Raw genomic sequence first — 26,935 nt, 5'->3', positions numbered from 1 at the left:
TAAAAAAAGTAAAAAAATAAAATGACTATTCTGAAGCTTCAAAGTAGAAGTCCAATCGTTTTATTATTATTATTATTATTATTATTATTATTATTATTATTATTATTATTATTATTATTATTATTATTATTATTATCTTTTTAGATTATTCAAAAGGACATTTTTATACATATGTTTCTAGGAAACCACATCTAACTTTATCCGAATTAACATTTCATGAATTTTAGGAAACTGGAGAAAACAAAATGTCGCAGGTTATCATGGGAAAACGCTGACCACTGTGCACGCTCCTTAACCGTCAGCCGGGGGAGAACCCGGGTAGCAGCGATGTGGGAGGAATGTTCTGTTTTTATTCTGGTGCATTTATCTCCTCATTTATTTATTGACGGATCTGGTTACAAAAGAATGTCTCGCCCCCCTCTTTCACAGGTAATTTTATAAAATTAATGACTTAAAAAAACATTTTGGGATCCTTCAGTTATAATAAATAAATAAATAAACAAATAAAACAAACTGGGGAAAAACATATCAAGTAGGGCTTATTATATGCAAACCTACAGACTAAGGTAATCATATAACTACCTGGAATTACAAATGAAACCCTGGAATTGGACAAAAAAATTATGTTACTAAATAAAGCTTGGAAGTTGACTTTCCTTCACACGTTTATTCAAAACAAACAGCTCTTTCGAGAAGTAATACAATATACTTTAAGGCAATAAAGCACTTTTTTTTGTGTCTAAATGGTTAGAAGATGGGTAGACTACTTCAACTCTGTTAACTGTTTTTTCTCAGTGTAATACTACTAGTCTACTACTACTACTACTACTACTACTAATAATAATAATAATAATAATAATAATAATAATAATAATGTGTATGACCATTTTATACACTGACTTTATTAATTAAGACACATTTTTTTTTATTCCGACCTGATATGTTTACATCAGCCACATCGTTGTAGAAGCGTTAGATCTGATCGGGGATCAGGCGTTACACCATTTTTCTGCGTGATCCAGACGCGCCGTTTACCGGTGTGCAAACGCCCTCTCGTTGCACCGGTGGACAAATGGTGCGCACGCAGAGCTCTGCCTTGCGTAAAATCAGTTCCTGGTCCAACAGCTTGTGCCTCCTCTTACTGCAGGTCACCGATCGGTGGTGTCAGATATGCTTGGCTGGAGTCGGTCCTCTGCGTGTGATCTGTGGGGTTTGAGGTGAGTTTTTATGCAGCTGAATGTCCTGTTGGCAGGCCGCCGTCACACTTATTGAAACTAACCATAAACCAGACGGCTACGTTGTTTTTAGCTTTCTTCTGTCACTTCACTGCTGAAATAGTTTCTGGTTTCACATGAAAGGTGATTCTGATGTAATATATAATTCAAAAGCACTGGGCAAGGCTGAAACTTAGTTGCGCGTTTAAATAGTTTCTTTTTTGTGTCCTAATTTAATATTAGCAGAAAGTCAATTCTTAGAAATGTTGTTTGTATGCTCTAGATAAGATAAAACATGCGTATCCAACCCACAGCTTACGTTATTTTACCTGTTTTTCCTGATCTTGTTGCTCGTTTTCAGACTTTGTCTCAGGTCAATACATTTATTGCCCTACACGCCCATTAGGATAAGCACACCACACTGTGTGCACAGTCAGCAGAAAGAATGCTGTCTAGGATTATATGAGCTTTGTTGGAGGAGTGGCTCCACCTTGTAATCTTTGACCCAGTCAAATGACTTAAATTTAGGCCCATTTTGTCACATTATTTGTATTTGTTGGGATTTTCTGTAGAAGACAAGCACAAAGTAGAGCAAAATTGTGAAAATGATTTAATATTTCTCTTTTACAAATCCAAATAGAAATACAAACGAATGACTTGCATTTGTCCTCAGGCCCTCTGATTGTTGATCAGTTCCACCTTTCTTCAATTGCACATTTCTATTTTTATGCTTATGCTATTTCTGATACCTGTACAATCTAATTTTATTATGGTTTAAATTTTGCCTCACTGTACAGCCTCTTATTTGTATTTTTTGTTTTAATATACACAGAATTTCCCCACTGAGGGACAATAAAGGATATTTCTATTCTTTTTAATACTTTGTTGACGCACTTTTAGCCGTGAGTCCTTTGAGGTATATCGCGTTTGCGTATCCAGAGGACTTCTTTATGTAAATCGGGCTGGGCGTGGCTGTTTGGAGAGCATCTGTGAAGGCAGGGAGATTTAATTTGTAAAGCAGCAGTCATCCACAGGAAAATTCAAAATGCTTTCCAGGAAAAAATAAAATAAAACAGATGAGATGCAACCTAAACACAAAATGCATCAGAAACCAGAAATAAACATGGAAAACATAACATAGTGCATGAAAGGTAACAAACATTAAAATCTAAGCAAATAAAAAGCAAAGATGCAATATAAATTTAAATAAAGCAATCTTTGGCCTTTATTTGTGTTTTTTAGTAAATCACAGGTGAGATGCTGAAAAGCATAAATGTTGCCTCTCTTTGCTTAGTTCTGGTTCTGGGAAGGCGAGTGGAAAATGCTCTGATGTCCTGAAGGGTTTACGTGGTTCATTCAAGACAAATTAAACAAAGATGGTTTGACTCAGTGATGATTCATGTTTTATGTAAACGGTTCCAAATTACTGAAATATTCATACTGCTAACAGGACAAACAGGCCAAATAAAGGTCCAGGAAGAGGCTCTGTGTTTTATTTTAAAGCCCAGAAGTTATTTTGCTCTGCAGAAAGAGTTTAAAAGTAAAGATGGCCTTAATGTCTCACGTGCTCAGTGGAGAACAACAGACTGTAAAAGGTTTTAATTAAATCAAAATGTGAAAGTGGTTTCTTCATTGGTGGCATGAAGGGCTGGTAAGATGCAGCAAAACTGAACATGTTTAGAGAATCAATTTTTATCAAATGTTTGGAAAGCTGACAGGGTAATTAAATTTTTTTTAAATACATTTTTTAAATATCTTACCATTTGACAAAGATGCATGAAAATCACGTTAACATCAGTTTCCTGTTTTTCAAATGGAAGAAATTACAACCAGGCAGCATGATGTGTTGAAGTTCAGAGAGTCTAAAACTTAAAAGGTAATTTTAAGAGAAGCTGATTTTTTTTTTTTTTAACCCGCACTAAAGTATTTCTGTGTTTTAAGAACAACTTTTGTCAGATTGAATTAGAATTAGCAGAATCTCAGATTTACTAACACCTCTTGCTAATGTTCTCTAAAAAAAAACTTCTGAAGCCTTCAAAGAGCAGCTGGATTTATGCCGAGATTGAATTACACACAGATGGACTCTGGTATGTTGCCTATACTTCTGAGGAGAACTGTTTGCTTTTTCTTTATTAGGGGCATCAGCTTACAGAGGGTTGAAAACAAATATACGACACCCTTTTTAAGATGTTTATATGGGAAACATTTTTCAAAGCATTTATTATTATTTTTTTCTTTCATTTTAGTAGTGATTGCTAATGTTGGTATATAATATGAAATCCAAGTTAAATACTCTAATTTTTGTGGTAGTAGGGTGACAAAATGGGGAAAAATGTTCAAGTTTGGCTTCACTTCTCTTCTTAAATCCTTACAGTTCACTAACAGCCGTGGCTGTAGCACAGAGGACGATGTTATCAGTGTGATAGACAAACATTTAGGCCTATGCATGTGTTTTCTTAGCAGATCTTAGCTCTTAATAATGTTCAGCCTCAGATGCTTGTCAAAAAACTGATTACTATGAAATGGTTTGATTCTTTTCTAACAAACGGGTCCTGACAGATGAGCGTAAATTACTCTTTTTCTTTGGTGAAATACTGCAGCACAAGCGTGCCTCGAAATTCTCCGTGAGTTTTTACCTTGTACACTAATGAATGCTGAGTGTGCAGCCTAATAATTATGCCATCAGGCCTTTTGTTAGCTGTGACATCATCCAGGGGAGGCAGATCATCCACTATTACCATATGACATAGAAAGTACTCCTGGGTCAATGTGAGCTTCTGTGCTTTCTGTTCCTCTGCTCTGTCTTCTCTAACATCGAGGCAGATGAGCGTTCACACTGAGCCTGGTTCTGGTTCTGCTGGAGGTTTTCCTCCCTGTTAAAGGGGAGTTTTCCTCTCCACTGTCGCTTCATGCATGCTCAGTATGAGGGATTGCTGCAAAGCCATCAACAATGCAGACGACTGTCCACTGTGGCTCTACGCTCTTTCAGGAGGAGTGAACGCTGCTTGGAGAGACTTGATGCAACCTGCTGGGTTTCCTTAGAGAGGAAAATATTTGACCAACCTGGAGGATTTGAATGATTTAATTTGACTTTGTAAAGTGCCTTGAGATGATATGTATCGTGAATTGGCGCTATATAAATAAAACTGAATTGAAAAATTTGGCTCACTATGCTGTCTAAATCTAGACTTGAAAATATAACTATGAGAATACTAGGGTTGAATTTTCAGCCTCTGCTGTCTGCAGTCTGTTAACGATGGCTCCATAATAAAACGGGCAAAACCCATCTTGCAGGATTTGTCCCACCCTACTGCTCTCAGATTATGAACTATTATGTTTGGGTAAATGTTTGTTATTCATTGCAAAAGCAACCGCCTTAAATTAGAGATGCACGATCCAGTTTTTTTCCTGTCTGATCCGACACCCGGGCTGAGCGTATAAACATATACATTGCCATGTGAGTGAAGGCTTCACTAGCTGCTGTGTGTGTGCTCTGAGTGATGATGTAACAAGTGTTGCAAACATAGAATATTGCTGTTAATGGTATTAATAAAAAAAGAAATGGCTGGATCGGTGTAATCAGTTAATATTGGAGCCAACTTCCATCACTCCCCTTAGTAAATCCTGAACACTTATTTAGTCACATGGTGGAAAGGAAAAGTTTCCCATTCATTTTAGATCGTTTCACCTATGAATTACTTTTTATTATAACTTATTATATTATTGGATTTTTAAAGTTTTTAATTGTGGTTGCAGTATTTATGAACTTGTAATTCTGAAATGTGCAACAGTTCTTGTTTCTTTACTCATTCCTGCAGTTTTATTGTCCCATGCTTTGTTCCTATGTGTTAGTAGAGCTGTCTTATTTTGTTATCGTGGTTTCTTCTTGTTCTCTTTGGTTTTTCTTGCAATGTGTCTTCTCTTCCCTTAGAGGACAGTTAAGTGTATCTTGTCTTACGGTGTGTTTCTCTACAGAAATGAAGGCGCTAACTTTGGGACAGATGAAGACGGCCTCAGGAGAGCCGCAGCAGCAGCAGGCCTCATGTGGCAGAAGTCTGACCTCCAACTACTGTCCTCCAAGTTTGGAGAATAAGATTTTAGGCCAGGCCTCAACGATGAATCCCCAGTCTTGGTCCTCGCTCCTTCCATCACAACCTGCGTTCCTTCCTTCTCTTCAGCCAACTAGCCTGTCGTCCACCTCCTCCGTTCTTCTCTCCACCTCCTTCTCCACGGATTCACCTCTCCTCAGCACCCACAACAAGCTCCTAACACATTCTCCTAGTCTGGCTTCTTCCTTGTCCTCCACTGTCGCCTCTTCCTCTTTGGTCTCCTCGTCGCTGACCGGGGACCCTCTGTGCAATCGCTTCGCTGATCCTCCTTCGTTCCTGACGCGTGATCTGAGCGGAGAAAAGAGGTGGGATGAAGATGAAGAGGAAATATCAGAGGAGATGCAGTCGTCGTTTGAAGAAACGAGCAACGGGGTACGTCTCATCCCGCTTCTTATTTATGGTTGGAACCAGATGTTTACATACACTAAGACATGAAACCACGCACTAAATCAGTGATCGCTATTTGCTAAATGCCAGAATGATGCAGAAAAATCTTAAGGGATTAGTTTGTTTCATTATTTTCCTCATATTCAGACGTTGACACAAACCTTCTTTAGTATTTGGTGGAATTTCTTCTAAACCTGTTTGACTTGGGTCAAAGGTTTTCTACCCACCAGTTTCAGCTGGTGTTTTGCTCATTTCTCCTGACAGAACTGCTGTAGTTTCAGCTTTGTAGGCTACCCTGGTCACACACACACACTTTTTTTCATCTCTGCCCACAAGTTTTCTATCAGATCGAGATCAGGGTTCTCTCCTGGCCACCGCAGAATATTGTCTTTGTTTTCCTTGTGACTAATAGGGTACCGCGAGCGAGCTATTTTTAGAAACGTAACGTCACATCACGTGGTACGCAGTAGGGCAAGCTTGCATAGTCCGCCGCTGTTTCGCTGTAAAAAAGACGTGCGTTACCCTTGGTTTTACTCGTTAAAACGACTGCTTTTTCCAAATCTAAAACCATGGTTTTTAAACATTGTTGCTATGGAACGTGCAACAGCGACTCGAGGTACGCTGATCGGCCGCATATGAAGGATGTTTTCTTCAAGACTGCCAAGGAGAAATGTGTGCGCTGGGACCGGTGCGGTCGGCCTACACAACAGTTCAACCCGGAAAAAGTTACCAAATTCACGTACATATGTAGCAAGCATTTTGTCGGAGGAAAGGGCACAACCGAAGAACATCCTGACCCAATTCCAGCGACATCAAGTAGTGAACAGGTAAGAGTATTTTGGTGGCCGACATATTAATAATGAAGCGCCTGCTACCATGACAGCATATAGGCTATCATGGTAGCAGGCGCTAACATGATAGCCTGCTACCAGGATAGCTTACTCAAAAACATTTCAAATAAAACAAACATTAAACATATACTGATTCCTGGGCGGTGATTACAAACAAAAAAACGGCCGATGACGCCATGACCGCCGCGCAGAAAAAAAAAAAAAAGCTTACCGTTCATCATCTCGGCCCGTTTTCCGTTTTTTTTAAGCCCTCGAACCTCAAGCCATCGTTTGAGCTGAAGGTTGGTGTGTTCTTCGACAGTGCGACCAGTAAACCGTGCGCCTGGAACATCGTCTTGGGAAAGTTTAACGGCTGTAAAGTCGGTCATATCGCTGGTTCTGTTGCGCGTGTAATAGCTGGTTGCTACGGGCGTTCTCTACCTGTATGTCCTACCTAAGCGGCAAAAGGGGCGTTGCTCTTGAGACGGTGACGTCACGTGCGCGGTACGCTATTAGATTGGCACGTTTAGGGCCTCTGCCTGTTTGGAAGACCCACAAGCTTTAACTGCCTGGCGGATGATGGCGTCTGTTGTTTGAAATGCACCAGTCCTTCCTGCAGTGAAACACCCCCACAACATGACGCTGCCACCGCCGTGCTTCACTGTAGGGACTAGGGTTTTTTTTTTCAGGCTTACTGACTAACTCTGGTTTTCTCCAGTTGTTTTGAGTTTGATTCACATATTTTGCATCAACACCTCCATCTGTGTGACAAAGAACCTTTCTGCTTCCTGAATGGCATGATGGTTAAAAAAGTGGTTAATTTGAGTAGAGGAACAAGGCAGCTTCAGGCATCTGGAACATTTTCCCAAAGAGGATTGATTTTAATTTTAATTGTTTTTTTTGTTTTGTTTATTTTACCACTATTGTACCCAAGGAAGCCGTGTGTTTGTGGTGTTGGCTTAAAATACATCCCCAGGTGGGTCTCAATTTAACTTTAAATGTTGTGATTTAACCAATTCACCAACCAACCAATTTAACAAATTCACCCATTAATGGGAAGCTTACAAAGCCCCAATATCATCTGGTCTTTGCTAAATGATTTAAAGCAATAGGAATCTGAATAAAAAAAAAGTAAATTGAAAAGACATTTGTTACATTATTTTTGGCATTTACTAATTAGAAACCATCTCAGTAACCCTAACTAACTCAAATCAGGAAAGATTTAGTCTTAATTTATTTCCTGACGGTGAGAAAATAAAGGTTAATTCTATAATTTCTTTGTAAACATCCATTTTAAACTGTAGCATAAACTAAAAGCGATTTTATAAAATTGATGTTTAAGCTTTTTCACCACGGCTGCTCTTAGTGGATTAATGGATGTAAGTTGATGTGTTTTATTTTGCAGCAGCCAGATGACGATCACATGTTTTCTGAGGAGGAAAGCGCTGACGGGGAGGCTGAGACCGCCGCAGAGCTACCAGTCCCAGAAATGGAGATCAGCGGCCAGGAACGGGACGACTCTGTGGCCGTCAGACAGGAAGAGTTTGCAGAGCTTGACAGAGGAAACCAAAGTGCTGCAGAAGAGATGAAAAATAAAAAGGTTTTACCCTCAACCTGCGCTCTGTAAGAACGTAAATGAACTTTTTTCCTCCTGGATGCTGAGTCCTGTCCTCTCTGTCCTCTCTGTCCTCTCTGTCCTCTCTGTCCTTCAGTACCGCCTGCTGAACGCCGTCTGCTGCTCGCTGGTCAATAAGAGCAAAGCTCCAGGCCAGCAGGGCTGGGACGCACAGGACAGCGTCTGGACCACCATCACCGGACTGGCCGCGGACATTTCCGATGCTGACCCGGAGTTTCTTCTTAAGGTGCGTTAAATTTTTGTTTAATCTCGTATAAAACAAAGAGGTTAGATGAGCTCATCAGGAAGGCCAGCTCTGTTCTAGGATGCCCCTCCAGGGCCAGTACAAGTGGAGGTTCCTGACAAAATCCCATCACTGGTGTTTAGGATCCACCCCCAACGTTCACATTTAGGAAAATAAGTGAGAAAAGATCCGGGGGCTAAAGTAGGGAATAGGAAATTGTCTTTTGTCTCCTGTCTCACTTGTTTTCTCATCAATTTTACATAATTTATTACATACTGATCAATAAAATGCAAATTAGCCCTGCCCTTGCATGTTCTGCTTGTCTTTCATGTAGGAAACTGTTCAGTTTAAATATAAGCATGTAAAGTTGGTTTGTAGCCATGGCAAATTGAGCTAAAAAGAAAATATCAGGAAGACTTTACGTTGAAACAAAAAAAAGTAGTTTTATAAATCTGTTTCTGTTTTCCTCTTGAAGAAGAAGCCAAAATTATTACCAGCAATCCAGGTTTCTTTAATTTTTCTTGCATGAAACTACTTAAAAGTTGTTTCATGCAATGGTGACCTGAGTAAATGCACAATGTGGTCTTTAAATTATGATTTTATTTATTTAAGGTTGCACATATTATGCAAAATCCACTTTTTTTAGCCTTTAAATACATCTTGTTGTGTACTTGGGAGTCTGTATGAGTTCAGAAACGTTAAATTTATTCATCCAGGAGCTGCATAGATGACTTATTTTCCATTTGGGTCATATTTTTCGAGCCGTTCAGTTTTCGCTTGTTGTTGTTGTTGTTTTTTTTTTTATTATTATTATTATTTTTTATTATGTCACAGTTTTTTGCTGAAGAACTGCTTATCAAAGTCATGGCGGTCCGGCTTAACAATTCACAAGGCAGGATGATTTGGATGCCTTAATAAAACAAACAATAAAATACTTTTTTATCTGATTTTAACATTTGATTATCTAAAATAATTGAATTTGACATAAAAACCAGAATCTGTAAGGTGTAAAACATTTTAATAGTAATGTCTTTTCCATCCACAAGGTTTGACTCATCATGTTTGCATCATTTCGCACGCACTAATCTATAAATAGAAAGCTTGTCCAGCCATTGTTTGTACTGCTGACCTTTGATAAACATAAACGCTGCTCAAACACAGTAAAATGACCTTCATTTGTAATTTGTCAGAGTTTCAGCCATACAAGATGGAAGAGGCTTATGATGTTTGATTTTTGAAAGACACAAATAAAAACCAACGGAGTCGGATCCATTCCTGCTGTCGTATTATCTGGTGTGAGAACAAGAGGCCGGAGCGTTCGCCTCTTAAATGAAGTGAGAAAACGTTTCAAACGGAAGAGGCTATCAGCTTAAAGTTGAGGAGCAGTCAGAAAGATAAAGTTAATTCATTAGCAGCGATCTAGACCAGGGGTCACCAACCTTTTTTAGAAGTTTAGAGCTACTTTACTGGTACTGCGTCACACAAGAGTCAGAGCTCACCTTAACTTCATGTAATATAAACATGTTTTATTTTTATTTTTTTTTATAAATTTTTAATCTATAAAAAGGAAAAGCAACTAAGTAAAATAACATTTTAGATGCAGCTCACTGGAAGGTTTTGTTATTTCTTTGAACAGACTTGAGGGCGTCACATATGGTCCATGGGCACCATGTTGGTGACCCCTGGTTTAGACCCTCCAAACCACTGAGCTATATTACACTCTGGAGTGCTGATTTTGCCGAAAAACTGAAGTCACTGGCCGCCATCTTGCTACTCCCTACTCTCACAGAACCCCATAGCATTTGGTTGCAACAACAAGCAGTTTTCTGGCTGTGTGAAAACGTTTCACAGGTAATTCTACAGTCAGTGGATGTACTAACACTATCAACTACTAGGAAATTAGGTGCTGAAATATTTTAAATGTATTCATTATATATATATATATATATATATATATATATATATATATATATATATATATATATATATATATATATATATATATATATATATATATATATATATATATATATATATATATATATATATATATATATAAAATAAATAAAATATAATATGGCGGCCGGTGGCTTCAAAGCGACTCGTTCTAACAGCGGGCGAGTAGCTCTCCAGTGTATATTATAGCTCAGTGCTCCAGACAAATTAACTTCACTAGTACAGTTGGGTAAAAAGCCTTGGATTGTATTTGGTCATATGGTTCGTGTCATTATCCTGCTAAGAGACCCAGTCATGATCCATTTTCTGTCTATTGGCAGAGACTCGTGGATTTTTATTCACAAAGTCCAGATAAACAGCATCTCAAAGGCGTGCAATGGTTATCGAGAGCTGGTGACCCCCCCCCCCCACTCCCCCCGAGATGCTGCTTTTTGATGTTGCTTTCTAACAATGAGATTTTTATGTATTTATTTTTTTGTTGCCATACTTGCCACCGTTTATGGTGACAAAATCCAGAGTTCTGAAAAAGTAATCTTTGCTCTTTTATTTTTTGTCACACTTGCATATGTCAGCTCATCAAACCAATCTAAATGTCAAACAACAATACAAAAAAAAATCAAACATTTAAGAGATGACTCTCGTTTATTGAGGGATAAATACCCTAGCTGTATATAAATAATTCATTTTCAGTCAAATGGGATTTTCATTTTTTTTTTTTTTTTTTTTTGGTCACATTCTCACCAGCCATACCCAGGCTCATTACGGTCAAACCTGTAGAATCACAAAATTCATTGAAATGAACCTTTCAGACTACATAAAACAGGCTAAATTGCACAATAATTTTTTTGTGCTCTTCTTCTTAAGGTCCCAGGAAGCGTTTTTCTTGTACATTCACACATTTGCGCAGTATTTCACATCGTCCTGAAAACTGACAGCTATATGTCTTTTAATTTGGACATTTAAATCTTATCAGATTCTAAGGACTATTTGCACACTCTTAGCTTTTCCAGGAAGTGTTGTTTGGTAGGTGTGTTTTGCATTTTTGATCTTATTTTTTTGTTTGTTTTTCATGGATGTCTGTGATTTCTGTCTGAGTGAACTCTGAGCCGGTGTCTCACCAAAAACTTCATGATGGTTGCAAAGTTACTATAAAGATTCTTGAGAAGATCTCAAAAAGCCCCAATCCAGAGAAATTCAGGAGCCTTCCCCATAAATGGTGACAGCATGTAGAGACAAGCGAAGAAAACCTGCTTAAATTACAAGTTTTATTATGATTAACAGTTCTTCCTTCTGCAATAATCGTCATATTCAATCTTTTTTAATCTGACCAGTTTTTTTTTTATTTCACGGCACTGTATTAAAATTTTTCAATATTTTTTTTTTTTTACATAATGCCAGTAAATCATTTAAAAACCACAAACTTGGACAATGTTCTTAATTACATAAACCTAACCGTTATTTAAAATGGCTTACACGCCTTAATTTTGTGTGTTTGCATCAAACCGAGTTAATTTTTTTTTAATGATGAAGTAATTTTTGCCTGAACACAGGTTATTGCTACAAAAGTAGCAGATTAAAATAACCAAGTGCCATTTTAATGAAATTGGGGTTTATCGCACATTTCATCATTATTCTCATGTTTGCACGTTGTTTCCCATCCAGGTTGCAGTTTACTCCAGACAGGAGTTAAACATCAGGATCACCACGAACTTCTTACTGGCTCTGGCCGCCAGTCTGGCCCCCGCCAAGCCTCACGTCCGCAGATATTTCTGCGCCGCCGTGCAGCTTCCCTCCGACTGGCTGGAAATGGTCAGGATCTACTCGACGGTAAGTCTGCGGCAGCGCCAGCGTCTCCGTCCGGTCTCCGCTTCATCCCAGCGATCTGATTTATCTCCTTCCAGTGTTTCGGCCGCTGTCTGCCGACGTGCCTGAAGAAGGCGCTGGTCGACAAGTTCAAGCAGTTCAGCGAGTACCAGCTGGCCAAGTACAACACGCGCAAACACCGCTGCAAGCACAGCCGGAAGAAGGCAAAGGGAAAGGTAGAGAAACACGGACTCTGCTGGTGTTGTGGTCGGTCTTTCCTCCGACCTGCTGCGTTGACACACTGTTCGTGATTTTTTTCCCAGAAACCAGCTCCTGCAGACCTGAAGCACTGGGCCAAGCTTCTCAACTCTGATGCAGATCGCCTGAAGAACTTTGTACGGTTTTCACTGCAAAAAGAGAACTAAAAATAAGTAGAATTTTCTTGAAATGATTGTATTTGCTCTGGATTTGAGCAGGTAAATAAGATTATCTGCCAATGGAATGAGTATTTTTACCCCTAAAATAAGATAATTAGACATCCTGCACTTGAAATAAGATGATGGAGATGAATTGTCCCTATTTTAAGTGCAAAAAATCTTATTCCATTGGCAAATAATCTTATTTGCATGCTCAAGTCAAGGAAAAATACTCTCATTTCAAGACGATTTTTCTTATTTTTAGTTATATTTTTGCAGTTTTGCTTATTCTTTCAAGCAGCAATAAAATGTTTACATCAAACCGTAGACGGAAAGCGACGTGTCGGTTGTTTGATGATTAAACTGCAGTCGTTCAGACCCTGACAGGCATTTTGTTTTTTATTTTTTCCTCTGTATTCAGTTCCAGATGGAGGGCGGCAGGGTGGTGGTGGATAAAAAACAGAGCGAGTTCAGCCTGAAGAAGTTGATCAAGAAGCTTCACATTAAAGAACCCGCTGAATTTGTCATGGCCATTCTGGGAAGAAAGTAAGACGCACCGATTAAAAAAACACATTTGTTCTGGATTGTCTTTGACTTTTCTAGTTAAACTGTTTTACTGAAACATCATTAGTTCAACTTTGTAGTTTCTTTTTTTTCACGTTTTATTTTGTTTCTATGTTTTATTCCAACTTGCTTTTATTCTTTTTATTTTCCTGTATTTCAGTCACGTGAAGCACTTTGCGTTGTCTTTGTACTGAAATGTGCTGTAGAAATAAATTTGCCTTGCATCGATCCTGATGGTGGCGACACCTAGAGGCGGTTAAGAGTTTAGCATCTCTCACATGTTTTTGTTTTTTGTTTTTTGTTTTTTGGCATTGCTCACATGTGTTGGCTTTACTAATGCTGTTTTGCTGATGCTGACCGTCTAAGCTTAAAGTGCTATAATAATAGAAATGTAGCATTCACACAATATTCAGCACTCTGTTAATACAAGAAGGGAAGGAAATTAAGGTAATTTCTAATCTTTAAACGTTATTTTTTTCTGTAGGCAAAGAAAATTTCTTGACTGGAAATTATTTAAAGCTGAAATTGGTCTAATTAGTCGAGAAGGGTATAACTGCAGAGCGTAAGAACGCCCCCACTGTCGGAACGCCCACACGCCAACGCAAACGCTGATTGGTTCGTTGATTTGCCCACTTCAATACATATATTTTTTCCCTCCATCTCCTTCATTCAGCGGGACGGACGAAAAATGTCCGTCCCGACGAAAAAAATCCCTATCGCAGGGTATTAGTTTTACCTAGGGACCACATGTGATTTGTAATAATAACGGCGTTGTATGCAGACAGATATTAACCGGCTCGCGGTGTCAGGAGAAAGCCACAGCGCGAGGACTATTATGACTATTATATGTAGTAGCCGATAGAATTCTGTCCTGTCAGGATAAGGGCTTCTACTGGAGAAACACCCCAAATATGCGACTGCACGTTCAAAAATAAAGCTAAAAAAAAAAAAAAAAAAAAAAACACAACTCACGAAATTTACCAGCGACTGTAGAAAAAAAAAGAAAGCATACAGAGGCAGAGTTGACAGCGCTGCTTCTGTCACACAGCTGCAGCGCAGCGTATTAATTACATGTAATCCCAGGTAAAAACCAGATCCGAGCGAGTAGGCGATTGGACATTTTGCTGCATGGAGCCAGGCAAAGTTGGAAAAAAAAAAATCCGCTTCCTAGCATAAAGCCTGAAAAAGAAGGACAAATATGCGTGTGGGGCATTCAAAATCCGGACTGTCACCTGCCTTTCAACGGACGAAAGGTTCGGATGCTTTTGTGTAACTGCAATATTTTTCAATGTATGGTTTGTTTAATAAAAAACAAGTGTCCTTTTATTTGCGCACCCATAAGCGGAGCAAAAATCGGGCATCCTCGGACGGAGCTCTGGAAGTTTGCTTACTTTCAATACAAATTCGAAATAATTTATTAAGTTAGACAATCATTTAATTCAATCAATTGGTCCTATGTAGCCCCTAAAGGGGTGACGTTTTCAGTCAGTTGATTTATCTGGAAAACGGGTGAGAATTCAGTGTCTGAAAACATAAAGTACATTTTCCTGAATTGACTTGTATTGTGTCTGACTGCACCTTGGTCTGAGCTAAGATGGCCGCTCTGTCGGCACGCTTCCCACCCGACAACGCGGCGTCTACGTATACATGTCTGTGCGCAGAAGGACCGCCCAGTCGGAACGCCCACACAGCTCTGCAGTTACGCCTTACTGAATTAGTCTGCCCCCCCTCTCTCGGTCCGCTTCTAAATGAACTCTAGATCAGTTTATGCTGCGATGTGATCCACTCCTGGTTGTACTCACGTCGTTGCCTACTCCTCAGCAAGGAGGGTCGCTATTGGCTGTCCTAGAAGTCGCTAGATGATGTCATCACGTGATTTGCATATTTGTTCATGTACTGGTGATCAAGGCTGTAGGAAAGAGAAGCTTTTGGCAAAACAAAGATATGATTAAAAAAAAACACTCTAAATATGTTTGCAACTGCAAATGAACATTATGAAATAATTCATGAATTTTTATTACATCGCCTGAATCCACGTGCATCAAATTTTACCTAATGGACAGCGATCAGAGGCACACAGTGAACTGGGGAATAAGGGATTCAAGCTGTGCGTGAATGAAAGTCAGGGAATTATTTTGCAACAATTTCAAAGAAAAAAAAAGACTATTAAAAACTATATTCACATTATATTTATTTATATCCCGCTTCGTAATCCAAGGCGGAATCACTGGCAGCTTTACGCACACATTCTACATTTTCTATATGAAAACGGAGCAGAGTGGCACTCTGTCCTCTCATTTTTGGAGAAAAAAAAAGTCTCTTTTTTACGGCTCTGAAAAGTCGATAAATATAGAGACAAAGTCGCTAAGCTGACAACGCTGTGTACGCAGCAAGCTTCCAGGTTTGCATTGCATCGTGGGATGCAGTAAAGTGAACTAACAAATAAAAACTTTGACGCCACGTCTTTTTGGGGAAGCTCCGGACATCTTAAAATCCGTTCAGCGTTCCTGGATAATTTTGCCTGAGATGATACCCATAAATTTACTAGTACAATGTTAAAGTTTTCCATGTCTTCTGCTCGCTCAGACCACAGCATCTGCTTCCTGTATTTATTTTTGGTTCTCCCAGTCCAGACGCATCCGACCAATAAACAGACTGAACGTTGTGGGACTCGCCTGCAACGACAGGTTCTGGTTCCCTTCGAGTTTTCTCCATTTGATTAGGAGCTGACCCGCCGGCAAAAATGAACAAGTTAACAAACTTTTCAACCAATTAAAACAGTTGTTTTGAAATTCAAGCAAGTTCACTTTAAGATCAAGTCGTACAATGCTCAGAAACCGCCGTAATCTTAAGAAGTTTGCAGGTTTAGTGTTACTGATGGAACAATTATAAAACGATGGAACAAAAAATTGCTTTTAATGGAGGAGATAAAGGGGAAATCTTTTCTCTAAGAGGAAAAAAAAGGCAACGAGACTTGGGTTTTAAAAGCTGAGTCTGACATTTGATTAACTCTGAAGGTTTTGGGCCGCTGACATTTGGCTCGAACTAGATTATCAAATGGAGATGGATCCCAAACAACGAGGCAAATCTACCACAGAATGGCCGAGATTGGGGGGGGGGAATCCCGGTGCTGTTGTGGCCTAGTCAAAGTCTGAACTTTAATCTGTCTGACATGCCAATAATGCTGAATATAGCATTTCCGTTTATGTGCTTTTTGGATAATAAATAGTTTGAATGTGGAATCCATTAAGTCTATTTATACACTTATACACTATACACTACGTTAGATTTAAAGAACTTAGTAAAGACGATAATATCTTGATTATTTCCAAATAAGTGAAGCCCTAGAAATTAAATGTGGTTTACTTTCTTTTTTTTTTACTATGATTGGTATGAATTTGTTTCAATCTTGGGTTTATTTTCTCAGCCAGACATTTATTTTTGTCCTGGCACCGTTACAATTTGAACTTCCCAATTTGTGGAAGAATCTATAAACTAAAATGTTAAACAGTTGCCGTGAGGATTTAATTTTTTTTCTACGGTAAAATTTCATAAACGGTTATTAAACGATGCAGAAAGCACTCTTAAAATGCGCGTGTCTGACTTCCTGTAGGTATCCCAGCGAGGTGAAGGCGTTCACACGCAGTGGAATAAAGGGCGTCTGGGACCCGGACAGAGCCGGGAAGCGGATGAAGCTGAAAGAGCCTCAGACGTGGGAACGGCTGCTCAGTCTGGAGGGCAACAAGGCCGCCACCTGGGAGAAGCTCATAGGTCTGAAATAAGAAATGATAGGGGGAAAATTTGTTTCTTTTTAATGTTCTATAACCTACATTTTTGCATGTGGTTGGGGAAAGAGGCCTAAATCTGAGAGAGATGTGCGTTTCTCCCGTTCAGACAGCAGATCTCTTCCCTTCATGGCCATGCTGAGGAACCTGAGGAACATGATCACCAAAGGAATCAGTGAGGCGCATCACAAAAAGATCCTCAGCAGGCTGACCAATCAGGTGCAACACGCTCGAAAAGACTCAGATCGGTTTACGTATCACATGTGAACTGAAAAAGAAAAATGCGTTTGCCTCGGTGCCTTTGGCCCGTTCTGACGTTGTTCTGTCGATGTTCTCACAGAAAGCGGTCGTTCAGAGCCGACAGTTTCCCTTCAGGTTCCTCGCTGCTTACAAAGTCATCATGGAGCTCCGCGCTTTAGGTGAGATGCATCAGATATAGGAACGTCTTAAAGACTGCAATGCAGAAAACATCCCATTGGATGATTGCACAGTAAAATATTCTAATCTAGGATTACATCCCGCTGTCTGGTGTTGCCTAAGTCACCCATGCACAACTCTGACTTAAATCCAATTTACTCCATTTTTAGTTTTACGAAGAGGTTATCTGTACAAATGCATCGGACAGGAGAAGGTTGGAGAGATTGGAGAAAGAACTGGACGTATTTCTTCACCAGAAAGTCTAATTTGTCTCAGCCCGGTTTAAAAAGACTTCAGAAACGTTTAGAGAGGAATGTTATGCTTTCTGAAATCCAACCTGAATCCCAAAAACTGTTTGGCAGAATCATGATCTGCTTGTTTCATCCTCAGATGAATGAAATTACAAACGATCCCGCTCCTTATTGTGTTGAAGCCTGCATCACAATCAACAAATGAATGACTTTTAACGACCAGAACAATGGAAAAAAAATTAAACAGGAAGCAGTTATTATCGGCTTTTAACCGTTGTCAGATTACATCTTATTTGCGGAAACACTCCTTACCAGCGTTTCCCCCTAACCAGGGCTGCATACGCCCTGTAGGCTGAGGGATTTTCCTTCCACTTAACTTTCCATTGATATCCCATATTAAAGCCTTATATGAGCTTCTGTCCCTCTTTTTCTGTCTGTACCATGTTTCGTTACACAGAAAAGTCTTAAAATTAGAGAGGTTGTGTGCCTCGCTGACTACTGCAAGACATTTTGTTGCAGAATTGTGCAATTTGCTTTGATATCTAACCAGACAGTCCCTGAGAGATTGAAGTCTGCAAAATAGACATTTTTAAGCGTGTGTAATAAATTATTCTCATCAGATCAGAAAGCTTGCAGCCTAACATCTTATTAAGCTGATGCCTGCATCGCATTCAATAAATAAAATACTAAGCCTGCACAATTAAAAAAATATATATTTGTAATAGTCTGGTGCAGAGATGGCCCAATCCAGTCTTTAGGAGCCAGCTTCCTGTATGTTTTAGAGACTCCCTGCTCCAGAACGCCTTAATAAAAATGGCTGCTTCCTTAGCATGAGCTACTGAGGAGGTAAGTCGGTCATTAAGTGCGCTGTGTTGGAGCAAGGTCGCCTCTAAAACACTCTGGACGCTCGCGCTAGTTGACTAAACTGGCCCAGAGAGGCCAGAGCTAAATCTGACAGAAACTATATGCGGTGTCCTGAAAAGGGCCGCAAATAAGAGTCTGATGGTTTATAAGCAAATAGTGCCGATAGATTCCAGTCAATTACGTCTGAATATTAGAAATTAATCAAAAGGTGTTTAACAAGCTATTAAGTTGTTGTTGTTTTTTCAGCAGAATTGTACAGATATGTAAACTTTGAAGAATGGAAACGATTTAAAACATAATTTTCATAACCTATTTTTTTTTTTTTTGTGCGGCTAGAAGTATGCGCTAATATACGACTTTTTCTCCTTTTTAGTTACAGCCTCCCAGAAAGCGATGCCGACTGCCAAAGAAATCCTGGTGAGCATCCTGAAGAAGATTCCCAAGGGCAGGCGCTCCAAGGGCCCCGAGTGGCAGACGTGTACGAAGAGGAGGATGAAGGTGACGCTAGGCGTGCCGTTCATCTATCGGCTGTACAAAAACAAGAAGGCGCAGCTACTGAAGGCCAGGTAAAACCAGATCGCCGGCGCAGAAATGTGAAGTTCACATTATTCTGCATTTGACGTTGGATGAAGTGACGCTTTTTGCTCTTTTTCGCTTAGAAAATGTTACACTTTCTTAAAGAAATTGGCCAAGAAAGTCATCGCTCAGGTCTTAAAGGTATACTATGCAACCGGGGTTGATTTTCCAGCGAGGCTCCCCCCAGAGGGCGAAAGTAAAAGTGCACTGTCATAAAGATGCTCAGCTGTTCTGGTTTCTCCATTAAGCCAGGTGCGGTTGTTTTGAGCTTAGCAGACAGGCGAACGCAACGAAAAGTGGATAAAACGGCAGTACAAACAATGACTAACACAGTGAAGGTATGAACATCAGGGTTTCCCGTAGCGCTATCTTGGCGAGGCGGCCTCGCCAAACTCACACTACCGCCTCGCCAACATTCAAAAAAATAAAGATAAAAAATATAAAATAATAATAATAACTCGATATGCTTGCTTGTTTATTTGACGTTAACACGTGGTTCTTTGTTGCTTTCGCGTGTATATAGTGAATGGCAGGGCAAAAACACATGGAGTTCTCGCCGTAAAGCGAGACCGACTTTCGCGGTCTTGCACGAGACTTCTGAGCCTGTGGGTGCGGGCCGAGGGCTCTTGCAATTGCAAGTTCGGTATTTCCCCCACAGACCACCAGGGCGGCCGAGAAAACCTTTGTTCAACCTGAAATGACTCATTTAATCATCCAAAACGGTATGGAACACATTAATTAACTGAAAAATGTTGCATAGTATGCCTTTAAGTTAAAATGTGGGTCAAAACTTACACAGTGCTGCTTTAAAGCACAGTTTGAGATTAATTAAGCGTTTATTATATTTGTATGAACACAAAAGTTGGCACATTTAATGTTGTTTTCCCATTAGGACCACCTTAGACTTGAACAAGCAAAAGAATGTTAACTTGTGAAACCTTTGTTTGAATAAATAACAAAACATGAACCAAGGACTTTCTCAAACACATTGCTCAGCTGGTTTTGTTTGCCTTGTGCCGTCTTTAAAGCTGATATAATTAAATAGACTGACCTTTTGATGTGTGTTTTTAAAGTCAGCGGCTCTACAGCCTGGATCTGGTGGACCGCTACCGCAAGGCTCTGGAGACGGCCGTCCAGATCTCCTGCCGCTACAACGTGCCCCCTCTGCCCGGCAACACCGTCATCGTGCTCTCCACCAACATGTGGAACGACGAGTCCTTCAGCAGGAAGCAGGACTTCTGCTTCCCCCACGACCCGGAGGAAACGGACAACGAGGAGGACAAGGAAGAGGAGGAGGGCACCCGCAGGCGTCGGAGAAAAGAGAAAGAGCACGACCCTCTCACCCCGACTGTGAGTTCCTGTTGGTGTGGCGGTAGCATGAAGGGGAGGGGGGGGGGCTAGCCGTCACACTGCAAAAATGGATCTAAAAATAAGTAAAATGTTCTTAAAGTTAGTGTATTTATCCTAGATTTGAGCAGGTAAATAAGATTATTTGCCAATGGAATGAGTATTTTGACCCCTAAAATAAGATAATTAGACATCCTGCACTTGAAATAAGATGATGGAGATGAATTGTTCCTATTTTAAGTGCAAAAATCTTATTCTATTGGCAAATCATCTTATTTACCTGCTCAAATCAAGGACAAATACACTAATTTTAAGAACATTTTACTTCTAGTTCTGTTTTTGCAGTGCACTAAGCTGGTCCTGTCCATTTCCACAAACTATTGCAGATTACTGAGGCGGCGACGTTGCTGGCGCTGATGATCAAGAGCGCGTCAGAGGACTGCCGTCTCTGCCTGGTGTACGGCAGCAACGTCAGGGAGGTCGAGCTGACTTCTGACGTCTTTTTGGAAAACGTCAGGAGGATCATGAAGGAGATAAAGGTCAGGATGTTTATCTTTTTGTACTTCTGTGTATCGGGAAGTCAGAGGTGTGGGGTTAAGAGTAGGGATGCACAATATATCTGCATTAACGTCGGTATTGGCCATTATTAGTCATTTTTTAAACATATCGGTATGAGTCCGCTAAATAAAACTGGGACTAAATTAACAACCAATGTTTATTACCAGCTAGTTGCCTTTATAACTGTTTATACAGGGGGTTGGTCGTGCGGTCATGTTAAAGTGACAGTGATGCATCACATGATTTAGTTTTTTTTTTTTTATGAATATAAAAAACAGCATGTAAGTCTAGGCTATATCCTACATCAAAAAAATCAGTGACAATGGTTTTCAGTCACTACAAACTCTTACAATATTTGACCATCACAGAAACATAAAACATAAATGTGTGCACACATATCGTTAAACATCGGTTATAGGACATAACGGCAATATTAATACTGGAAATAAATCAATTGGCCCAAATTTTCATATTGTGCACCGAAGAATTAAAGACTGACCTCATAATCCCAACATTTTTTTAAATCCACCAGTAATCCATGCGTTGCTCTGCAGGCTGATGCGGTGGAATGAATGAGGACATCTTTCTTTAATCCACAGTACATGTCTTTGCCTCTGCAAACGAAGGAGCTGCTGGATGATGGATCTGCTGGCTCTTCAGTCCCTAAAGCCGTCTGTCTTGATCCTGACTTTAAGTCGCCATCATGTCCTGCAGAGGCCAACCTCTCCTCCAAGCTGTTCCTTTTTAGTGTGAATCCTAAATCTGTTGGCAAACCTACTGAAATCTCCTGATTTTCTGAAAACGTTACAGGTTGCTCCAATTTTTCCTTCAACCGATTTACTTATTGGGACTGATGTGCATTAAAACACTTTAAATTAGTAATTAATGTAGTGTGATTAAAAAAGATTAATGTGACCTTAGGGCTGAGATTTCCAATTCTTTGAGTTTACTGTCGATGCTATTTTTTAAATTTTTTTTGCCATGGCAATGAAATACTTCTCTTGAAATTAATGCAAAGGATTAATGCTTATTGTGCAGGAATCTGAAAAACAACCTGGAGAACAGGATGAAAGTTTTTACTACAAGCTGTTTTCCAAGAAAAGCAAGGTAAGTGCGTCCTGCCGCGATGGGTGTTGTTGATGTCTTCAGCTGGAAATGGCAGCAGAGAAGCTGCATGCCTCTTCAAGGCAAGGCAGGCTGATTTATATGGAACCATTCGATCCGAAGGGCTTTACAGGAGAAGAAGGAAAGAATATAAAACGCTGCATTAGAGGAAAGAAATGTTAAGATTCAGATATAAGAGGCACAAAAGAAACAAATGTTTCAAACATTTAATTAGTTTGTTGTATCAAAAGCTGCAATAGAATAAAAATGTGTTCAGCCCTGATTTAAAGGAACAAACAGCGTTTGCACATCTTACTTGAGAAAATGTATCTCAACCCAAGACCATTTAAGTTAGTGTTTTTTTTAGACTAACAGGAAGCTAATGCAGTAATTAAAGAACTGGTTTGATGTGATCAATTCCTTGGTTTTGGTCCGGACTCTGGCAGCAGCTTTTTGGAGGAGCTTTAGTGGCCTGATATTTATTTATTTTTTTCTGGGTGTTTGTTTCTACCACAGTAGAAACACCTGAAAGGAATTTTCTATCCATACCTAAAATATGTCTAATTATTTATTTATAGATTTATTTACTTATTTTTATATATAAATGTGTGAAAGAAGTGTCTTATGGGTCCAAATGTGTCCTCTAGTTTTTCTTTAAATGCTGTATTAAAGCAACAAATAAGTCTGATTGTTGTATTAAGAGAATAAAATTGAAAACATTATGCATTTGTTTCTATAACACAGAGTGAAATGTTTTCTCTTTTACTTGTTTTCAAACCTTCTGAACCTGAATTAAATTGCTTTTTAATTTGCATTGTAATAATTAAATATGCCAATGAGGCATTGCATGAATTTAAGTGAACTAAATCCCTCTTGCACAGAGTAAACAATCCGGTATTTATCTGGAAATTGTGTACGTCTAGCTATAAAATGGCAGTTTATTGCTATTTAAAAAAAAAAGAAAGAAAGAAAAATAATATGCTGCTAACTCAGCACACTTTGATTTTAAAATCACTCTAAAGTTTATTTCAGCAGGGACTAAATTAAAAGAAAATTGGCAAATAATAACAAGTAGTCCATAAAAATAAAATCAATGATATATCTACATTTTTATTTAGTTTTTCCCTAATTTAAACTCCTTACAGGCAGTAAAGCTCCATTGTTTTTGGTGTAATATTAAGTATGAATGTTTTTTTGTTTTTTTTTGTTACAACACCCAGTCAGCTCCTTTCCCTAAATTGTTCTAACCTACTCGATGACGGCGTCACGCTTTGGAGCTGCAGTTCTTGGCTTCTGCAGCAAGGTGGCGCAGTCTAGACTGCCTTTCCAGTTCCTTTTGGGACAAAGTGGACCGTTAGTAGGGCTGGGTATCATCTAGGATGAGCCGATACGATTCTCGATACATAGCTCACAATACAAGACAATTCTCGATATAGCTCAGCTTGATTTGATTTGACTCCAATATCGATATTTATGACTTTCAAATTAATGCTCAAAGTCATTCAATCAACAAAACCAGGCAAATATAATATTTATTTTTAATTTATTGAACCCTGATATATTAACAGGAAAATAAAGTGCATTTGGTTCAATGCATTTAACGTATCACAGAAACCAAAAATGTGCCCAAACGTCTGATTTTTAGAATCGTCTCACCTGCACTTCCTTGTTGTAAACATTGATGGCGTGCTGTAATATCGCCCCCTAGGGGTTGGGAGGTATATCAATATTGAAAGCCAGAATATCGATATTAAATCGTTTTTAAAAACATCGATATTAATCTTTGTATCGATTTTTATGCACAGCCCTAACAGTTAGCGCGGCTGAGATCCGTCTGAAATGACGTCCGAGCTAAATCCGTCTTCTTTCCAGGTGAATAACATCATCACGATCACACTCTCGTGGCTGGACAGCGACATGGAATGGGCCATCAAGAACTACAAAAGGGAAAATAAAAACGTTCTCTCGGTTCATATCTTCTTATCAGACGGGTATTTTTTTTTTCTTCTGATAAGCTGTTGTGCATTTACCCTCTGTGGTTGGCTCTCTTAGCTTTGTGAGTTTTTAATTCATTCTGAACGGTTCTGTTTAGCTCTACTGGACTCTCTCTACTGGACCCTAACGACAGGAACTGTGTGATGCTGTGTGGCTTCAGTGAGCAACTCCTCAGGTAATAAGGCAGTTTTAACTAATGACATGTAATCTTTAATCCATCTTCCACCTAGGAATGCATTTAAATTTTTTTTTGTTCATGATTCAAAACAATACGAGGATGTTTCTCGCCTAAAAGAGGTGAGACATCCTTTGACCTCGTGTTTTGGAACGGATTCTTCCTGACTGATTCGATAAAGACCCATTTCCAGGAGACCCTCTAATTTTGAACAGAAAAAAAAAACTGCAGTGAATTTTTACCATCCGCTCTACAGGAAGTTTCCTCGCTGTTCAGAGCCTCCGACACAATTTACAGTATTTGCTTTTCCACTTGTTCATTTACCTCCTCGCTCAGTTTTTGTTGGAAAAAGCTGAATTTTAGTCTCATTTCAGTCGACGATCCAGTTGCAGCTTTCACATGTTTATTTATGCGACGGTGGGGCAGAAAATGCCTTTTTTTTTCTTTTCTGGCAGCTCCAGTTTGCATTGAAATGTCTCCTGGTTGGCGTGAACACTCTGTAACCCAGAGGTGCTGCTGTTTTTCTCCAGTGAGCTCTGCAGATTTGTTCAGCTTTAAAGGTAAAAGGTAAATTACACTGCAAAAAAACGGAACTAAATATAAGTCAAATTTTCTTGAAATTAGTGTATTTGTCTTTGATTTGAGCAGGTAAATAAGATTATCTGCCAATGGAATGCATATTTTGACCCCTAAAATAAGATATTTAGACATTCTGCCCTCTAAATAAGACTATGGAGATGAGTTGTTCCTATTTTACGGGCAAAAATCTCATTCTATTGGCAAATCATCTTATTTACCTGCTTAAATCAAGGACAAATACACTCATTTCAAGAAAATTCAACTTGTGTTTAGTTCCGTTTTTGCAGTGTACAAAATGTTAGATTTATCGAAGTGGGTTATAACTGAATTAGTTAAAAGTGGTTTTATTTCTTGAATCAAGACTTGGACATTAAGTAATTCTTCAGTGACAAATTTTGCTACTGCAATAAAATATGCTCTTCATTACATTTCTACAGACTTTGGATGCCTGGATGATGGCACTTAACTAAATAGTATTTGCACAAAAAGATTACTAATTAGTAAGGAAGAAAACATTTTTTTGGGTTGTTGGACGTCTATTGACCAAGTTGTTTTTTTTTTTGTTGTTTTTTTTTTACTTTATTTTTAATCATTTTTGAACATACAAATACAAACTGTCAACACGAACACCTGAGGGCTAGGGCAGGTAACATACATTCACATTGATAGACATGAAAGTTTCTCAAACATCTTACTGTATGAATTTGTAATAGGTGAACGGAAAGAAAACATCCCGAATATCAGTCCAAATGATAAGAAGCCGCATGGTAAAAAAAAAAAAAAAAAAAAAAAAGGCAAGGACTCAGCTGTTACCTTTGGCATTAAAGTTTTCCCATTTTTTTCCCAAAGGTCAACATTTCCATATTGTAAATCTGATCTATAATATCTACAAGAAGCTTTACAGTGGGGGGGGTTTAGACTGGAGCCAACATTTAGTAATTGCTTTCTTACTCGCAATCATAATTATCTTCAACAAGTACGTATCCCTGTTACTAAGCCCCTCTGGGATTTTTCCAAGGTACATAGTAGGGAATGACAAGGTTAAAGTTATGCCCAAAATACCATGGATTATCTGATGTCTATTAACCAAGTTTAACCGAGTTAAAGTTGGTTTCAGAGGTCCTGAAGCTGCATATCATCTTATAATCTATCTGCTGAGCTAAACTGACCAAAGTCGTATCTTTAAATGATCAGATTTGTGGCAGAGCGAGGATCCTCCAGGCTGCTGGATCACGTGGAGCATTTAGACAAACTCTACAACATCCCACCACCGGACGCATCCAGCAAACCGCAGGCTGCAGACCAAGTCGTCTCGGTGCCGGCTGCCCCGAAGCTGAGGTGAAGTTTCCTGTCTGGAAAAAAGATTTGGTGCTCAGAGGTTTAACTTGACGCCGTTGATTCATTGTTTTAAATGCCTCTAGGTGGCGAGGCGTGCGGGTGTTCGTCTCCTCCACCTTCAGAGACATGCACGCCGAACGGGACGTCCTGGTGCGCTGCGTCTTCCCGGAGCTCCGCCGCCGCGCCGCCCCCCACCGCCTCCACCTGCAGGAGGTGGAGCTGCGCTGGGGCGTGACGGAGGAGGAGTCGGAGCGCGCCGCGGGGCTGTGTCTGTCGGAGGTGTGCCGCAGCCAGATGCTGGTGGGGATCCTGGGGGAGCGGTACGGCCAGGTGCCGCCCAGACCCGTCCTCCCCGACCTGCCGCAGTACAGCTGGGTAAGAGCGGGGAAATGTGGAGCTGGCCTCTAATTCCAACGTTTATCACAGTTCAGACGATAAATTATGATGTTGTTCTAATGCAGCTGGCCTCTGCTCCAGCGGGCCTCTCCATCACAGAGATGGAGATCCGTCAGTTCCAGGCTCTGTACCCCGGCACGGCGCCTCAGCGAATGCTCTGCTACTTCAGAGATCCCGAGCGTCACCAAGTAAGCAGGAAACCTGAACTAGTTTGTTTCACATTTTCACTGCAAAGCTTTCATGGCCCGTTTATTAACCTGTAAACAGAGAGAAGACGCACAGCAACACGTGGGCTTAGCTTTTTGAGCCTGTCTCACACAGATACGCCTTTAACAGCAGAGGACGGGTGTTTAAGTCTTTATCTCCCATGTCGTCCTCCTAGACCAGAGGTCTGCAACGTTTACAGTCTAAA

General features: G+C 39.7%; 1 protein-coding gene across 1 annotated transcript in view; it reads left to right on the top strand.

Annotated features, from left to right (window-relative positions):
• Positions 1 to 1,096: 1,096 nt before the first annotated feature.
• tep1 (telomerase-associated protein 1) overlaps positions 1,097 to 26,935 on the top strand; it is a 66,697-nt gene continuing 40,858 nt past the window's right edge. The window contains exons 1-20 of the mRNA XM_036138570.1: positions 1,097 to 1,217; positions 5,190 to 5,695; positions 7,946 to 8,140; positions 8,253 to 8,402; positions 12,018 to 12,182; positions 12,257 to 12,394; positions 12,482 to 12,553; positions 12,996 to 13,120; positions 16,752 to 16,909; positions 17,033 to 17,142; positions 17,264 to 17,342; positions 18,829 to 19,021; positions 20,105 to 20,381; positions 20,765 to 20,917; positions 21,975 to 22,043; positions 23,913 to 24,031; positions 24,133 to 24,210; positions 25,984 to 26,127; positions 26,211 to 26,502; positions 26,589 to 26,701. Coding sequence (XP_035994463.1) covers positions 5,192 to 5,695; positions 7,946 to 8,140; positions 8,253 to 8,402; positions 12,018 to 12,182; positions 12,257 to 12,394; positions 12,482 to 12,553; positions 12,996 to 13,120; positions 16,752 to 16,909; positions 17,033 to 17,142; positions 17,264 to 17,342; positions 18,829 to 19,021; positions 20,105 to 20,381; positions 20,765 to 20,917; positions 21,975 to 22,043; positions 23,913 to 24,031; positions 24,133 to 24,210; positions 25,984 to 26,127; positions 26,211 to 26,502; positions 26,589 to 26,701 — 3,134 coding nt within the window. The 5' untranslated portion in view covers positions 1,097 to 1,217; positions 5,190 to 5,191. The remainder of the gene's footprint in view (positions 1,218 to 5,189; positions 5,696 to 7,945; positions 8,141 to 8,252; positions 8,403 to 12,017; positions 12,183 to 12,256; positions 12,395 to 12,481; positions 12,554 to 12,995; positions 13,121 to 16,751; positions 16,910 to 17,032; positions 17,143 to 17,263; positions 17,343 to 18,828; positions 19,022 to 20,104; positions 20,382 to 20,764; positions 20,918 to 21,974; positions 22,044 to 23,912; positions 24,032 to 24,132; positions 24,211 to 25,983; positions 26,128 to 26,210; positions 26,503 to 26,588; positions 26,702 to 26,935) is intronic.

The sequence above is a fragment of the Fundulus heteroclitus genome, chromosome 6 (assembly GCF_011125445.2).
Source record: "Fundulus heteroclitus isolate FHET01 chromosome 6, MU-UCD_Fhet_4.1, whole genome shotgun sequence".
In the NCBI taxonomy this organism is placed as follows: Eukaryota; Metazoa; Chordata; class Actinopteri; order Cyprinodontiformes; family Fundulidae; genus Fundulus; species Fundulus heteroclitus.
Note: the sequence above shows the minus strand (reverse complement) of the source record. Positions and strands in the feature narration are given on the sequence as shown.